General features: G+C 41.4%; 1 protein-coding gene across 2 annotated transcripts in view; it reads right to left on the bottom strand.

The window, feature by feature from the left end:
* Positions 1-6,100: 6,100 nt before the first annotated feature.
* The window catches only part of elmo1 (engulfment and cell motility 1 (ced-12 homolog, C. elegans)), a 117,199-nt gene continuing 104,862 nt past the window's right edge, over positions 6,101-18,437 (bottom strand). For both annotated transcript variants that reach the window (XM_034705015.1, XM_034705016.1), the window contains exons 18-22: positions 15,816-15,928; positions 11,784-11,891; positions 11,395-11,477; positions 8,815-8,892; positions 6,101-7,578 (exon numbers count right to left, since the gene is read on the bottom strand). In XM_034705015.1, the coding sequence (XP_034560906.1) occupies positions 7,378-7,578; positions 8,815-8,892; positions 11,395-11,477; positions 11,784-11,891; positions 15,816-15,928 (583 nt within the window). In that variant the 3' untranslated portion in view covers positions 6,101-7,377. The remainder of the gene's footprint in view (positions 7,579-8,814; positions 8,893-11,394; positions 11,478-11,783; positions 11,892-15,815; positions 15,929-18,437) is intronic.

Raw genomic sequence — 18,437 nt, 5'->3', positions numbered from 1 at the left:
ACCCTAATCACAACCCTAATCAAAACCCTAACCCTAACCCCAACCCTAACCCTAAACACAACCCTAACCCTAACCCTAATAACAACCCTAACCCTAACCCCAACCCTAACCCTAATCACAACCCTAACCCTAATCACAACCTTAACCCTAAACCTAACCCTAATCACAACCCCAACCCTAACCCTAAACCCAACCCTAACCCTAATCACAACCCTAACCCTAACCCTTACCCTAATCACAACCCTAACCCTAATCACAATCCTAACCATAATCATAATCCTAACCCTAAACTTAATCATAACCCTAACCCTAACCCTAATCACAACCCTAACCCTAACCCTAATAACAACCCTAACCCTAACCCCAACCCTAACCCTAATCACAACCCTAACCCTAATCACAACCCTAACCCTAAACCTAACCCTAATCACAACCCCAACCCTAAACCCAACCCTAACCCTAATCACAACCCTAACCCTAATCAAAACCCTAACCCTAACCCTAACCCCAACCCTAACCCTAACCCCAACCCTAACCCTAACCCTAACCCCAACCCTAACCCTAATCACAACCCTTACCCTATCCCTAATCACAACCCTAACCCTAACCCTAATCACAACCCTAATCACAACCCCAACCCTAACCCTAACCCCAACCCTAACCCTAATCACAACCCCAACCCTAACCATAACCCTAACCCCAACCCTAACCCTAATCACAACCCTAACCCTAACCCCAACCCTAACCCTAATCACAACCCTAACCCTAACCCCAACCCTAACCCTAATCACAACCCTTACCCTAATCAAAACCCTAACCCTAACCCCAACCCTAACCCTAATCACAACCCTAACCCTATCCCTAATCACAACCCTAACCCTAATCACAACCCTAACCCTAATCCTAACCCCAACCCTAACCCTAACCCCAACCCTAACCCTAACCCTAATCACAACCCTAATCCTATCCCTAATCACAACCCTAACCCTAATAAAAACCCTAACCCTAACCCTAATCCTAACCCTAACCCTAATCACTACCCTAACCCTAATCAAAACCCTAACCCTAACCCCAACCCTAACCCCAACCCTAACCCTAATCACAACCCTAACCCTAACCCCAACCCTAACCCTAATCACTACCCTAACCCTAATCAAAACCCTAACCCTAACCACAACCCTAACCCTATCCCTAATCACAACCCTAACCCTAATCACAACCCTAACCCCAACCCTATCCCTAATCACAACCCTAACCCTAATTACAACCCTAATCCTAATCACAACCCTAACCATAATCATAACCCTAACCCTAATCCTTACCCTAACCCTAATCACAATGCTAACCCTAATCATAACCCTAACCCTAAACACAACCCCAACCCTAACCCTAATCACAACCCTAACCCTATCCCTAATCACAACCCTAACCCTAATCACAACCCTAACCCTAATCCTAACCATAATCCTAACCCCAACCCTAACCCTAATCACAACCCTAACCCTAACCCTAATCACAACCCTAACCCTATTCCTAATCCCAAACCTAACCCTAATCACAACCCTAACCCTAATCCTAACCCTAATCCTAACCCCAATCACAACCCTAACCCTAATCCTAACCCTAACCCTAATCACAACCCTAACCCTAATCCTAACCCTAACCCTAATCACAACCCTAACCCTAACCCTAATCACAAACCTAACCCTAATCACAACCCTAACCCTAATCCTAACCCTAACCCTAATCACAAACCTAACCCTAATCACAACCCTAACCCTAATCCTAACCCTAACCCTAACCCCAACCCTAACCCCAACCCTAACCCTAATCAAAACCCTAACCCTAATCAAAACCCTAACCCTAACCCTAATCCTAACCCTAACCCTAATCACAACCCTAACCCTAATCCTAACCCTAACCACAACCCCAACCCTAAACCTAATCACAAACCTAACCCTAATCACAACCCTAACCCTAATCCTAATCACAACCCTAACCCTAACCCTTATCACAACCCTAACCCTAACCCTATCCCTAATCACAAACCTAAACCTAATCACAACCCTAACCCTAACCCTAACCCCAACCCTAACCCTAATCACAACCCTAACCCTACCCCTAATCACTACCCTAACCCTAATCAAAACCCTTAGCCTAACCCTAATCACAACCCTAACCCTAACCCTAATCAAAACCCTAACCCTAACACTAATCACTACCGTAACCCTAATCAAATCCCTAACCCTAACCCTAACCCTAATCACAACCCTAACCCTATCCCTAATCACAACCCTAACCCTAATCACAACCCTAATCACAACCCTAACCCTAACCCCAACCCTAACCCTAATCACAATCCTAACCATAATCATAACCCTAACCCTAACCCTAAACACAACCCTAAACCTAATCCCAACCCTAACCCTGATCACAACCCTATCCCTAATCACAACCCTAACCCTAACCCTAACCCTAATCACAACCCCAACCCTAACCCTAACCCCAACCCTAACCCTAATCACAACCCTAACCCTAATCAAAACCCTAACCCTAACCCTAACCCCAACCCTAACCCTAACCCCAACCCTAACCCTAATCAAAACCCTTACCCTAATCATAACCCTAACCCTAATCACAACCCTAACCCTAACCCTAATAACAACCCTAACCCTAACCCTAACCCCAACCCTAACCCTAATCACAACCCTTACCCTATCCCTAATCACAACCCTAACCCTAATCACAACCCTAATCACAACCCCAACCCTAACCCTAACCCCAACCCTAACCCTAATCACAACCCCAACCCTAACCATAACCCTAACCCTAACCCCAACCCTAACCCTAATCAAAACCCTAACCCTAATCAAAACCCTAACCCTAATCACAACCCTAACCCTAACCCCAACCCTAACCCTAACCCCAACCCTAACCCTAATCAGAACCCTAACCCTAATCACAACCCTAACCCTAATCACAACCCTAACCCTAATCACAACCCTTACCCAAATCAAAACCTTAACCCTAATCAAAACCCTTACCCTAATCATAACCCTAACTCTAATCAAAACCCTTACCCTAATCATAACCCTAACCCCAACCCTAACCCTAATCACAACCCTTACCCTAACCCCAACACTAACCCTAATCACAACCCTAACCCTAATCATAACCCTAGGATCAGGGTGAGAATGATTTTGTAACAGAATAAATGCACACAATTGAGCAATTATAAGTCTTCTCATAAAAACACCGTACATAAAAGGGTTTTCAACACAAACCATTAGTTTTTGCAAAGTTAAGGTAAAATATACGGCTGCAAAAGATCCTAAATTAAGAGTCGTTTGGGAGTCGAAAGAGCCGGCTCTTATTTGGGGGCCGAGTCAAAAGAGCCGGCTCTCTGAAAAGAGCCCAACTTCCCATCACTAAAGCACATGCTTACTACCATTTGCACTCTTAGTTGCCCTTGGAACTATTTCTATTGTAAAACGTATCAATGTAAATACTTCAGACCTGTACCATAGTGATAAACAGATAACACTTCAATTTGAATCAAGTAAATACCACTTGTATACTTTAAAACAGAGGGTCATTTCATTCCTTGTGGACTCAACATGACAGCATTTATACTTTTCAAGTAATTGATCTTAAACGCTTTCAGAAAATTAACAGTAGCAAGACTCGCATATCCCTTCGAGCCACCAAATGGTATCATAACAATGGTGTATGCTGTTTTGTAATGACACAGCACAATTTTATGATTTACTAGAAATTTATTCAAATTATCTCACGGAGCCCCCAGGCTATGGTTCGCAGACCCCCAGGGGTCCCAGGACCCCACTTTGAGAACCACTGAGCTAGAGTACGGTAATTGAGCCAAATGTACCATAAAACATAAACAATATACCCCCGTTTTCTGTGAATGCATGATTATGAAGTGAAGGAAAAAAGATGTGAAAAAAGTTGTGCAGTGTTGCTGTCTTTTCCAGCACAGCGTGCACTCAACTTTCAATGAACGAGGATGTGTTTTGCTAATAGGGTCAGGTCAAACGCAGCCATGTTGGAATAATTTTCCAGGACTATATGTGATTTTCCAGGACATTTTACTTTTTCTCCCATTTTCCAGGTGTTTTCCAGTACTGGAAAACTGGTCAACTGTTTTCCAGGTTTTCCAGGTTTTCCAGGACGCATGGGAACCCTGTTTATAGACTCATAAATAACAGTTAAAGGTTGTGTCAGAAGTTGATAAGGTTTTGATTGTGTGTCAGGTAAATCTGGATCAAAATACCAGTGAAGTTGACCCTGCAAGAGTTTTGATAAATATTAGGACAATTTTTGGGCCTAAAATGAACTTTTCTTGTCTTCGACATTACTTTGTTCAAAACTTCTCATCACATAAAATATCAGATTTAAAGCATCATTAGTCTTCTTTTCTCCATTGAAAATCTGTATCTGTATCTACATGATAATATGGGGTATTCAGACTGACTAACATTCACTTAACCTATATAAATGAACATGGCTTATATCAAGAGTTGTTCATAAAACATTGGTGCCTAAATTTATAATCGAAACCTGTGACCTCATTGATCATTCTGTTCACTGTATAACATATCGTCCCTCTGCTGTGTTCAAAATTATTACATTTCTATGAAATGTCAACAGAAGTATTGTGATTGAGCTTGTTGGTTTGGAATGTTTCTTGATTTGTTTTTTGTTGTAAAGTCATGTTATCCTTTTCTTTATCCCTCACCATTCCTCTCCCATTCTTCCAAACAAGCAGCTATTTAAGTCCCAGTGAGTAATACAATACATAGACCATCTCTGCTTGACCCAAAACAACCACAGGTCCTCCTCCTAGGAATTGAGTGTGACATTTTAAACACCTGCCTGCTGTGTTTGTTCAAGAAATGGGTTGAGAGTATGGCAGACTAGGTGGAAGGAACGAGAGTGTAGTCTTTTTTTTTTTGCCCAGGAGAGTGAGAGACAGATGCTGTTAGGCACTGACTTACATTGCTAATGAGTACAGGGGGCGTCAGTGCCCGTTGGTGAGTGAACAATGTTCCCCTGAAGACGTAGCTCAGTGGAGGTTCCTGTGCTGGGTGGCAGATAAAGCCGTCAAGCAGGAAATGGTGTCACACTCCAAGGAGTAAAGGACTGCTACGACTTGTGTGCAGGGGAACAAATATCCTGTGACACAGCCAGGCATGTAATGGGAAACCCAGGCACCAAAACCAGGGATAACACACACACATGCACACAAGCAGACGCAAACAATCCACTTAGAAAGAAAGGAAGATCTTTCACTGTGGGTCTTAAATTTCAATAGTGTTTCTAGAGAGCTTTCGCAGGGATGAATCTGATCAATGTGGGCTTTCCTTTTGCTGAAGAAGATGAGGATCAAGATAACTTGGACTTTCATATAGCATTTTTTTCCCACTTGAACATGTTGAAATACTAAAACTAAGCTAAATGTAGAGATGTGTACAGAGGAAATTTTGCTGTGAATAAGAGCATGTTTGAGATTGAAGCCTGACTAAATGAGAGATCAGAGTTTCCTTTTTTAGAAAAATATTTTTGAAATTCATTCAACAGAGGCCTTTGAGTTTCTTTAACAAGTATTCTCTGCTTCTGTCAAGGCCAGCACCATGTTTTATGTCACTGTGTCCAGAGTGACAGAAGCAGCTCAGAGGACACCTGCAGGCTGTCTGAGCTGGGCAGAAGGAGATGAACTTGAAACCTCTGGAGGAAGAGGCAGCAGGACGGCAGAAGAACTGTGAAACCGACTATGACACCTCTGACCAAACCAACCATGAGGTGTTTGTAGTGGGGAGCGCCTCGTGGGACCTGCCAATAGTTTGAGAATTTAACAGAAGCCTCTATGATTCGCTCAACTACAGAGTGATGAATGAACGAGCAATCTTTGGGCCATTGCTTAGGTTTTTATGCAGTGTATGATTTTTTTTATCATTAAGTGGTTGTTTCTTGGACAATCTAGATGTTTATTGGCATAACATTTCTTCATTCACCTATTTTTCTTTAATGCAGAGCAAACATTTTAGCTGTACGTTGTTTGTGAATGAAGAAAGAAAATCAGTTATGGTTCTTAAATCTTTAATGTAAACAGCAGTTTTGAGAGGCTTTGAAAAATCCTAAAGAAAAAAACCATTCATTATTAAATAGGAAGGGGAAATTATATAAATCATACTAGAAATAACAACCATGATCTGTTTTTAAATTGAAAAAATACATAAACTTTCAATTTTGTGGCCACAGTCCCAAACACACACACAAAAAAGACAACTTAGATCCCTTAACCAAAACACCAAAATCCTCTTTGTTATACCAACTACTTGGCAGTTTCACAATTTCAAAATCACCAAATTTTGACCATCTTACAAATGATAAACAAAAGAAGCTCAAATATTGCTCAGGAATGTTGTGTACAGCAGTCATAACAACGAAAAAGACTCAAATGAGGGAGAGACAAGTCTGTGTTTGTTTCACAATGATGGTGCTTTGTTTGGTTGGTTTTGGCTCAGCCACTGTGTAGGTGTACACTATGCACTAAGCAGGGTTGGGATAACAACATGAACACTAGAATATTCAAAGGAAAGGCTTTTAACTGGAGTACAGAGCCTTGATTAGGAGGACTGACGTATTCTAACAGTCTTCAGTATTTGTGTAGAGGTACAGAGAATAATTTAGAGACTACTTTCATTAAGATTTTGTCTCCAAATGTATTTCAGCCTTCCTTTTGTAGCCTCATAGGAAATATGTAGCTGCCACAAATACTGCAAGTGGGAATGTGAGGGGAAAATACTGCTGAAAAGCTGAGGACAGAACACGAAACCCCGCCACTACCTGCTCCTGACCTACACCAACCACCAACCTCCACCCACAAAAGCCCTGAGGAAAAATAATAAACATAAAAAAGGACAATAGCGAAGCTGAATCAATGAAACTTCTAAGCATTTGTCTACAGCAATATTCAAGCAAAAAGACAGTGGGCGCCAGGCTGGAGGAAGTGAATGTTTCAAACAGGAAACAAGAGGACAGTGAGGAAGAAGACGCAGGACAACCAACCACAGCCTGAACAAGTACTTCCTGGTTTGTCCTCTCACTAGCAACCTGACAACTTTGCATCCACCTTGAAGCCTTCAAACGCAGCAAGCCTATTAATAAGCACCATTTTCTCTCTTATGTAGCAAGAAGCAAGAGGAAAACAGCTCATTAAATCCTTTTTCTTTCCATCACAGTTCACTTTGATATTATAGGGTATACTGTATTTGTTTTGTTCCAGTTTGTAAGAAAAGAGGATCGGTCCAGTGAGTACAGTAGGTGCTGGGTGGGTTCAGGATAGGGCTCATTTGTCTAGTTACAGTCGTAAACAAAGTCATAGTTGCTAGGTTCTTTGGGAATCGGGGGTGGGGCCTCAGGAATTTGGATGTTCTCTAGATCCAAGAGGCGGAGCTTCATCTCCATGGAGAGGAGGGTGTCCATGTCAGATTTGGTGTAATCGCTGGTCATCTCTTTACCCAGGAGAGCATTTAGACCATCTGTCCACACACAGTACTGCAGAGAGATGGAGGGATAAAATCACAGAAAATCACTCAACGGAAAAAAAGTTTACAGCAAACAACTCAAATATCTCCAGAATCTAAAAACTGGGATGAAGCATGACATATTTTCAGACTTATAGCAGCCTGAAGTCAGTGTGCATTACAGGCTCCACTGGCTCCAGAGAAGTGAAGGGATAAAAGAAGCTATGCACAGAGGGAGGAAAGCTTGTGTACACAGTGACTCAGGAGAAATACAGCAGGGACACCTTGCTCTCTCCTGTCCTAAATACAAACTTCTCATTTGAAAAAAGTTTTGAAATTCATTTTGAAGGAGAATATGTGAGTTATCCTTGAATAAATGATGTCTGTGTAAGATGTGTAAAGATATGTCTTCTATTTATAGAGTGTCCTTTTGATACACTAATACAGAGATGTTTTGAAATCTCTTTGAAGTATCTTCAAGGTATTTCTTAAGTAAACTAAGACACATACATGTAAAGTGCTTTCTGAGTTTAATGCATACAGCTCTGGGTTATATGTTGACATATACAATGTCGGAAACTACATATTTGTCTACTGTGATGGTCACAGACTCACCATTTACTATAAGTGACAAAGAAAAGTCATCAGATACTAGTATTTCAGAAGCCGGTAGGAGCACTCTCACATTTTGCTTGAGAAATGATAAGTACAGTTGGCTATTAATTTTCTTTTGATCAAACTGTAGATTTATGAACTTATTACTGCAGATCTAAATTACATCTTGGTAGCCTAAAGAGTAAACTGTCATGGACAGTGCTGCTAATCAATTAGGGAAGGGTTTTATGGAATATCAGCTTTTTCTTAATACTGTTATTAAATCTAAAAAAATGTAATACTATATCATGGAAGTGATATTGCAAAAAATAGCTTAATATACCATCACAAGTGGCTTCCTCCTCAGCCTAATAGATTGCATACTAGATAATGTGACATGGCTGATTAAAAGGGGACACTCATACTGAACCCTGGTGGCTGTCACGTGCAGACTTGTGCATGTCTTTATCAAACATGCAATAAGAAATAGGACTAGTTGAGGCTGAGGTTGTGTTGCAAAAAATCTACCTTTTTTAGTATTCATGCAATGAAATATAACTGACATTCACGCACGAAGACATTGATGAAGGACTTAACGTGATTCATACATGTGGAAATACACAAGACCATTTTTTTCTCTGCATAATAAAACATCTTCATTCAGTCTGCTTACCTCATGCTTATCAGGAGCAATAAAGTTTAAGTACTCGTCGGACTCGTAGAGGACAGAGAAGGCCAGCTCCAACACCTCCTGTAGAGAGGACAGAGGGAGGAGAGAAGGGGAGAAAAAAGAGAGACAACAGGGGACACAGACAGTGACAGAGTGGACGAGGAGGAGGAGGAGGAGGAGGAGGAGGAGGAGGAGGAGGAGAGTGGTTGCAGAAAGAAAGGAAAAAAAACAAACAGGTGAAATTAACACCACAATGCTTCTATTCCAATAAAACCTCTCTCTCCTCCTCACTTCTTATCACCATCTGTTACATCAGCTGTACATCAGCTCATCTGGTATTGGCGGGGGAGAGCTCAAAGAGAGAAATACCTCAGATGCCCTCAGATTCTAGATAGAGGCAAACACATGGGAACTGGGAGTGTGATATATGATCTGATTTCAGGTGCAATCCCTCAATATCTGCTGAAGTCTACTGTAGTCTACTGTAGGAAATGTAGTGGATGTGAAGACAGAATGGGGACGCCAAGAGGCACATCTGTATGCATGAAGGCAAATCATTAAATGCTGGCTTGCAATGTGCGTGAAATTAGGATCTGACTTACTAAGTTGGCAGATAATTAACAGCAAGAGACTGGAACTGCAGCATAGGTGCAATCAGTAGTGGGATTTCCCTCAGAGCAGGAGGCCCAGAAAATAAAGCAATGTCTAATTCTGTATAATTACATGTAGAGCAAGTGAAATCTGCCCAATTAATGTAACTCTGACAACAGACAAATCAAATTCAAGATACTCAGAGACTTACACTAATATATACACATACATCTTTACACTGACTGTCTGAGAGTTACGTATGTTATCTAAAATGATACCATAATAGTAGATATTTTAATAGACACAAAATAAGTTGTATAAATAAGACTTTAGAGGTATGATGGCAGCTATGCCTCATAATAAACATGGAGTAAACACCAACATCTGCATGCTTACATGCTAATATAGAAATCAAATTGAATAGTACACAATGTACCAGTTTACAACAACTTGTTTGCGTCATCATTGTGAGCATGTTGTTTACTAAATTAGCATTAAACTCTCTAAATATAATCCCCCAATTAAGCTAGGCATCAAGCTTTACAGCTACAGAAAACCTCTGCTCTTTATTTGGTGTAGTAGCACAAATATTGTGTTCTTAAATCAATTATTCTCACCATGTCAAAAATACCCCTCAGTTTGGTCTTCCTTTCCCTACTGCAGTGCTTTTTTCAACACAACTGCATAAATCTGCACCTGCTCTTCAGAGGCAAAGGATTTTCTACAAGGATTGAACCTACTGCAAATTGCATGAAATCTAATGCGGCAGAGCATTCAATTCTCCACGCTTATCATATATGCTCTAGTCATCCACATGATCCTCTCTTTAAAATGAATGTACATAAAGCAGAGGGATGCGCTTCAGTAAGGCGATGAAATGTGAAGCATAGATGAAAGGCAAATTGCACTTCCAGGTCAGTGCACCTGTTAGCTGGATAACACGCATGTCTTCAGGCACAGAAGGCATCTGAACCATGGTAAATATTACCCTGAGTATATACTTAAAGGCATGTATGTATTTGTTTGGATTAACAAGAAAGAAGAAAGGACAATTGTCTTAGAGGTGCCGATGACAGATATATTTCTAAGGTTAGGGTAAGAAACAGTGCTTGCCACCTCAGCTCAGCCTCACTGTCCCAGAACTGGTCCAGCTCTGTTTTAAAAGCTGCAGAGGTGACTTTGTCTGGCCTTGTAACAGTGAGTAATGAAATGTGCTTGTGTTCTCATTCACAGGGCTGGGACAGGCCTGCTAGACAGCCCGCAGACCCCCCTCAGGTCATTCTCCTGGACCTGCGCTTATCGACAAGGTAATAAAGGAGACAAAGCGTGGTGGAGGCGTGCTCCTTTGTCTTCAAGGCTATTTATCCAGGATCCAATATATCAGAGTCCTGTGGGCGGGTGTGGAGGGGGGGTGAAGGTTTGCAGAGGCAAAGTGCAAGAGAGGCAGGGCTGGTGTGTACACAGACGCCGACACGAAAGCTCTTTCATCCTGGTTAAGGCACTAACTCGTGTGTTACTTTCAAATCTAAACAGCAAACAAAAGATGTCAGCATGTTTTTGGCAGCTCTGGAGTGATTTGTGGCTGCAGCTAAAGGACCATTCTGTCATTTACTACAACACAACTCCACTGATGGATACGTCTCTGTGTTGAGCACTGAGACGCAATTTATTGTGTTATTTCCCAAAGCAAATTTATGTAACTCATATCATGTTATGCAACTCTCAGAAACATGCTCTCTCGCCTGGATGGATACACACCCACCCACCCACACATATGCACATGTAAACACACGTGCTCACACACACATGTGAAAATGCACACGCACAGACAGACAGACAGACAGACACACAGACACACACACACACACAGACACACAGACACAGACACACACACACACACACACACACACACACACACACACACACACATACACACACACACACACACACACACACACACACACACACACACACACACACACACACACACACCTTGTTTTGCTTCAGGGCTCCCTTCTCCTTCATGTGAGGACAGTCTTTGCCGGTGATAACAGCTTTGATATCCGCCACAGGCACTGCAGAGAGGACGGAAATAAGTTCACAACAACAACAACAACATAACAACAACATAACTGTTACAACTGTGTCTCAGCAGATGGAGGGTTACTTAAGTTGTTAAAGGATAAGACTCTCACCACATCTGTGCACAGTATGAGCACTGTAAATGAAAGTGATGTTAACACCCACTTCACACTGCTCTCACTGTGTTGTAAGGTTGTGTATGCCCCCAGGAACACATTGAAACACATGTTGTGATCTATCATTCATAGAAAGTGCAATATTCTGGGTGAAGAGCATTGATAGTTTCACTTGACACTTACGCTTGTCCTGCAAAGAGTCATGGGGAACTTCTCCCTGAGGGCTCTCCTCCAGATCTCCATAGTGCAGGACTTTATGGTTCGGAGACAGGCGACAGTACCAAAACTTGTCTGGCGGAAAACATAAAGGAAAAGGGAGACAGAGGGGGGAAACAGATTTATAGGAGTTATGATAAAGTCAGCGGCTGGCAGAAAACATCATGAGGGATTGCATGAGTCACCCACTAGGAGAGAAAATTAGCATGGCAAAAAAAAAATCTGTGACAAAAAGGAAAGAAAGAAAGAAAACAGCCGTGAGGAAAATCCACAGATGGGCGATGATGCTTTACATGAGGGAGGGATTTTGATGGGCAGCAAACAGACAGTTGGCCTTTGCAGAGATTTCACACAGGCAAGCTGAGATCTTGAAAATACATCCAGGCTTTTATTTTCTTCTGAGAAAGATTAAACCTAACAATGACCTGATCAAAGGTGCATCAGGTCCTTAACAGAGAAAAATCGCCTTAAAACAAATCCCCATCTATGACCTGAATAATTAACCAAACACACCATAACAAACAGCCTTTTGGTGCTATAACATGACATTTAACATTCAGTGATGAAGAGTCTGTTAACAGATTTGTCATTAATGTCATTTACTCATGCATTTTCAAAGAGTCAAGTAGAGAAGAAGTTTATGTAGTACAAGGTCAGGAAAAGTCAAAAGTTGTTTTTACTGTATCATTTATGACCGCATGACGATTAGATACAAGGCTTGAAATGTGAAACAGACAGGTCTCACCCTGCAGGTATTCCTCTGCTAGAACAACCCACCAACTTGACATTATCTATATACAGGGTTGACATTATATATACATTACTATACATCTTATCTTCAATTTTGTAGATATCTCAGCCACAGCTTCAAGTTTTTGGGTCTTAAACCTCTCCTGCCTTTTCTCAACTGTTGTCGTCTCTTCTCCCACCGTAAACCAACCAGAATCAATATCAACCAGACTTCTTTCAGCTGATTGATACAATTTAACTACAGTTAGTCCACCAGACCCAGTAATTGAGTTGTAACCATGGCAACATGCATGGTGCTGATGAGAAATAACAGACCGTTGCTATATAGCATAACCAATCAGAGACAAGACAAAACTGCTGATTAAGTTAAGTGCGTTTTCTATTATCTGGTCTAATGTGTAATTCTACAGTGAAAGCCTGTAACCACCATCTGTGTCTGAAAAGCTGGTCCCTCAAAGCCTTCACTCTCATGTATCTGCGGCCAGCCTGGTGTTCTTCTTCTGCAGTCCCCTGCCAGGGTGAGCTGAGCTGGCAGTGAGCGCGGCACAGACTGGGGAGGTCTGGCTGGCGTGTGCGTGGGTGGCACCGTCCAAAACATAATTGCTGAAAATAGACGTTCGGCGGTGCCAGGCTGGTGCAGAATGGCACCAGTCCACGGGGGATCAGAGAGAGATGTGTGTGGCAGCTGTGGCAGGAGCGGCGATATCAACTGTTCAGCTTAACTGATTTATATACGCTTGTGTGCGTATATACAAGCACATATGTGCCGCCTTTAGCTCTGAGACTATCTTGGATCTAATTTTATTCTTGTATCACTTAATCTATAATTGTCTTTATCTGATTCTGCTGCCAGGACGTGGGTGAACGCTGCAGAAAGATTTAACAGAATCAGGCCAAATTTCTACTTTTAGTTTTGCTCTAGAGCAGCGTTTACAAAAGATACAATCTCCAGAGCCCTGAGAGCCGTTACCTGCAAGTAACCTTGCACTTAAAAGATTATACAGGTAGTGCTCTTAACTTAAAAACACAATCACCCTGAGCTTTTAGACGGACGCATCCCCTGATAATGGGCAGACTGGCACTCTGGAAGGTAGAGAGAAGAGTCATCTGTACTGAAGTCAGCTGAATGAATATTTGATGTCGGCACTCGAGTCCCTACAGGCTGGAGGACTTTGAAATAGTTGTACAAGATGCTCAGGAAGAGGGAAGCAAAGAAGAGCGGGAGGAAATTGTATGTATTTATAGATATTACTGAGAGGTAAAGCATTGTGAAAGTTTGTCTGAGGAATGAACTCAAGACATGACCTATTGTGCCAGGTTTCAGTACTGAGGAAGCACCACGCTGGTTTTGATTTAAAGTTTAATTTCATGTGACTCTGAGTGAAAATTAAATTTGCTATAGGGCACTTTAATTCAGGCTTTGCTTGCATTGGTTCTTTGAGACAAAGTGCTCCTCCAGTTGCCATTTCATAGATGGATTGTGAGGCTGAGAGGGAAGGGAGCAAAAGATGGACATGTTTGAGGGGGAGGGGGAGGGGAGAGAGATGAGAGTCAGTGGGTTGGATTTACGAGGGAGCATAGGAAGGTTATATATGCTCTTACATGAATGATAAAAAAATATGTGTTATGTGCAAAGTGTGTTTCAGGGAGTGTGGAAGAGAAACAGCATGTCCTTGAGTTCTTTAAAAGTGCTCCAAGGCAAAGACAGCAGTGGCTAGCTTGTAGCAGTCAGACAGTCGGTGTGCTGCTGCAGCAGATTGAAGATGGTGTAACCCTACAGGCTGGTAAGCTAAATTAAATCCAGTGAGACTCATGAACTGCTTTATATACTGTCGTGTACTGGAGGACTGCACCGGACTAGCAAAAGGATTTGTTGCTGTCTTTAGTATTGCTTCTGGTTCCTATATTACATGCATGTGTCCTCAATTTCTCTGAGAAGTATTCCAGGATCTCCAAAATCAAGCTGCAATGATGGTCAGATACTGAATCTGTGTGATTCTTTCCATCAGAACATCTGTCCTGCAACATCTTTTCAACTCAAATCCTATTTCCCCCACTCTTGCATGTCTACTATTTCTGTAAATCCGGTTTTGACAACATCTGGATGACAGCTGCCAAAACAAATCATAATCAGTCTTTTAAATGCCAGAATACATGGGAGCGTGTAAAAGAAATGTAACCTGGTTTTGCTCAATTTGATTTGACTTATTGGACATACAGTTGCTGCAGGGGAGCTGATAACTGTGACGCAATTACAACAAACCAACCCACAAACCTGAGCCTGACTCTGAGTTTTTTTTTGATGTAATGTTTCTGAATATGTAGACACAGTGGTGTGAAGGAAAGTGCAGGAAGGAGGACGAGAGAGTGAGGGGTTCAAGGCTCAGACAGATTAAACCCTTTTCGACCGAGGAGCAGAAGCGTAATACAGTAAAAAGGCTACTGCTGCTACTACTCTCCTCTCCTTCACTCCCTCTTTACTTTCTCTCTTGTGGCACTAAAGTGTGAAAAAGGATATTAGTCTGACTGATTTAAATGCGCTCCGATCCAGGCTTGCTGCTGGGTTTTCACTTCCTCTCTCCTATCTTTTAACATGGTCAAGTAATAATAATAACTCTTACACTAAATCAAGTCAGAAGAATACGCTTCTAGATGACTTCTTCTGCAAAATATTTGATCCCAAAAACTCAATAGTTATGATACTGCAGACTTTAATAAATCTCAGCACATTCTCTTTACTGAATTGGAGGTTTCCCTTTTCATCTCCTGATGCTTTCCTTTCAAACCATCCATGACAAATGTGTCATATGTATGTTTACTCTGATTTTGGCACCATGTATCGTTGCATTTCTTCACAAGCCCTTTATCTGTGTTTGCAGGAGCAACTGTGTTTGTGCATCAGGACACAAAGATTTAAAAGAATTCCAAGAGAGACGGCATGTTGCTGTGTCTCTGCCTCGAAGGCTGACAGAGACAGAAAAATGTGATCCATAGCCGTCCAGAGCTTCAAAGATCTCCCATGACACAGAAAGCATCTCCTGAGGGTTGTTTTCATGATGCAAAAGAAGTCGGGAAAAACTTTTGGTGCAGAGTGGGGGGATGAAGAACAAAAAGACTAGACAAGCAATAGAGAGAGTAACCCTCTCAAACGAAGTGGAGAGGGAGATTTAAATTTGAAAAACCTGTGTGCTCAGGATCTGCTGATCTATTTATGTTCTACGGTCTTCATTAAATTACTGTGACTCTCACCTTGCCTCCTGCGACTACTGATTTTCCTGAAACAGGTTCCTTCACACAACCTGTTGAGCCTCTGCTGCTTGATCAACTCCATGATCTCAGGCTGGATCTTCTCCCTCAGCTCCCTGCATGACAAAAAAAAATATATATTGATATTGAAAATCATCTGAACTTTATCACGACAATCTAGCAGTGGCAAGCAGGAGACTGCAGCTTCCAGATGCTTCAAGACCTGAAAATGAAATCTCATACATTCCCCATAGTTTCTGGCAGAATGTAATATTTATCACACTCGTATTTCCCCTGATTTATGACTGTCAGGAGAGAACAGAAAATACGCACATGCATGCATCTTTTCAAACACCCAAAACTATGTCATAAAGCATCCCAAACACATGGTAGCTGTGATTTATTCATGCATCTTCATGTATGTGAGCTTGTGTTGCATATGAATGCAAAGTCACCATGAATAATGTAGAAAATCTGCCTGAGCTGTGCTGCTGCTGTCTCCCGTTTTTATTAACCGCCCTGAAACCTGGGTATTTATGTTTCAAATGTACATTTTGGTTTTCTTTTTCTGGGGATAAGTATGTATTGATACATTTTCTTACATCGCTGAGGTCCTGGATCACATTTTTGCCCTTCTTTCTCTCGCTCTCTCTTTTAGGCTCCTTCAAACTTATCCCTCCTCATCTTTCTCTCTGTCTCGTCCTAGGCATCTATGTGTTAGCCTCATCAGCATTTCCAGTCATTACATTGATCTGTGGTCAGACACTCACTCTGACATCTTAAAAAAACAGCTAGTGAGGAGGGCGTGGCTCAGTTATAGAGAGGAGTGATGGATAATGTTGATAACTCAGCTTTACCACATCTCTGACTTTTATTCTGACAGGTCAGAGACCATGAGGGTGCTCTCTCTTCTCAGGAGGAAGCTGAAGCATTATATATATATATAGCATTTGGCAGAATTTTATTTACAATAATACAAAGAATGATGCCGTACTGGTAGACTATTTATGAAAATGTTTGCGTTTAGGTCAAGAAATGTTGGGAAAGTAAGGCACAAAAAAGCTATCCCATGCACTGCAACATAAGTCAGTCAATTTTTCATTTTTTTAAAGCCATTTCTCATCCTTACATTCTGCATTAAAGTTAAGTTGTGTATTATTATTTTCTCAGGAGTTTTAAGTTATAAGAGCCTCTGCATTACTCTTTGATACAAATTCACTTTATTTTTGGGTGTCAGCAACTTTTTGTAACTTTCTGTATACATTGCAAAAACCACATTTTTGTGCTCATCATAAGGAAAAAACATTGCTTTAAGGAATTAGAATGAAAGGATAATCAGAAATTTTAGAGAAGTGGTTTTAAGTCAGAAGGATCTCCCACCCAAGCTTCTTTGATGTCTTAAGTCACCCTCTGAAATAAATTACAACAGAAAACTGGCAGCAGGTAACACAGAGCTCCCTATAATCTGTGGCCTGACTCATGCAGCTCATTACCAGTCATGGCTGCACTGCATTGATTTGAGGAAAATTCCACCCTTGAGAGGTCTCGTGCTGTTGTAAAGAGACTCATCAGTCTGATGTACAGTGCTTTCGAACACTTGTTCTGGGATAGAATGTCAAAAAAGTGCAGTTTTCCTTCCTGCGTCTAGTTCAATTACTTACCTCCTACTTCACCAAGAATTCCTTCTGACAAGTTTTAGATTGTAGGTGAATTTGTTCCTGTTTGCTTTAATCTTTCAAGGAAATAGAAATTGAGTTTTCTTGTGTTGAACATAAACATGTTTGTTACTTAATTCTGAGGGAATTAAGAAAATTACAACTTTAAATCAAGAATTAGCTTTATGAAACATTTAATGCAACTTCCTTTACCTTTGTTCAGTGTCTCCTCTGGGATTAATTGCCTGCTAAAGTTTGGTCTGTACCCTTCTAATATCGATTCAGTAAGTCCTTCGCTCGGCATTGATTACTGTTCAGAGGGATGGGCTCTCTACCGGTTGAGGGATTTTTCAATAGTGCTGGCTACTCCATTAAACACAGGCAGGACAAAACAATGTTCTCCATTACAGGGTCTGCATTCAGGATCAGTCAATGAATGATCTATTACAGGCCGGCTCAACATGCTTACTGAACAGGAGCGATTCAATGGAGCATTCACTGGGACTGCTGTTTGCAGACAATCTGAATTGAATACATATTTGCAATCATGAGAGGGAAGCAAGGGGGACAACAGCTTACATTTGGTTGAAAAACAAAAAGGTGAAGAGGAAATTGTAGGGATATTAATTGTTATTTTTCTCTTTGTTATCAATCTGAACAGGTAGTAAGACTTGAGGAATGACATGGATTGCATCTATAACTAGATTGTTGCTTTTCCTTTAAACAAAGCTGTCACATCTTTCTGTCTGGTTCATTCTTCCTGACCACCAGAGGCACACTGGATGTCTATCTCGCGCACTCGCAGGTCGAGTACTTAATATCACATAAGTCACATGTGACCTGGGATGACACATGACATGGTCTATATAAGCCTGTGACACAGTTAAAGCCATCCCCATAGAATCTCCTCGCCAAGATTCAATGTGAGAGAGAACTCTGGCAGTCGTCCAGAATTTATAGAACTTTAGTT

Source organism: Notolabrus celidotus, chromosome 16, assembly GCF_009762535.1.
Source record: "Notolabrus celidotus isolate fNotCel1 chromosome 16, fNotCel1.pri, whole genome shotgun sequence".
Lineage (NCBI taxonomy): Eukaryota > Metazoa > Chordata > Actinopteri > Labriformes > Labridae > Notolabrus > Notolabrus celidotus.
This window is presented reverse-complemented; position numbering and strand designations above follow the sequence as displayed.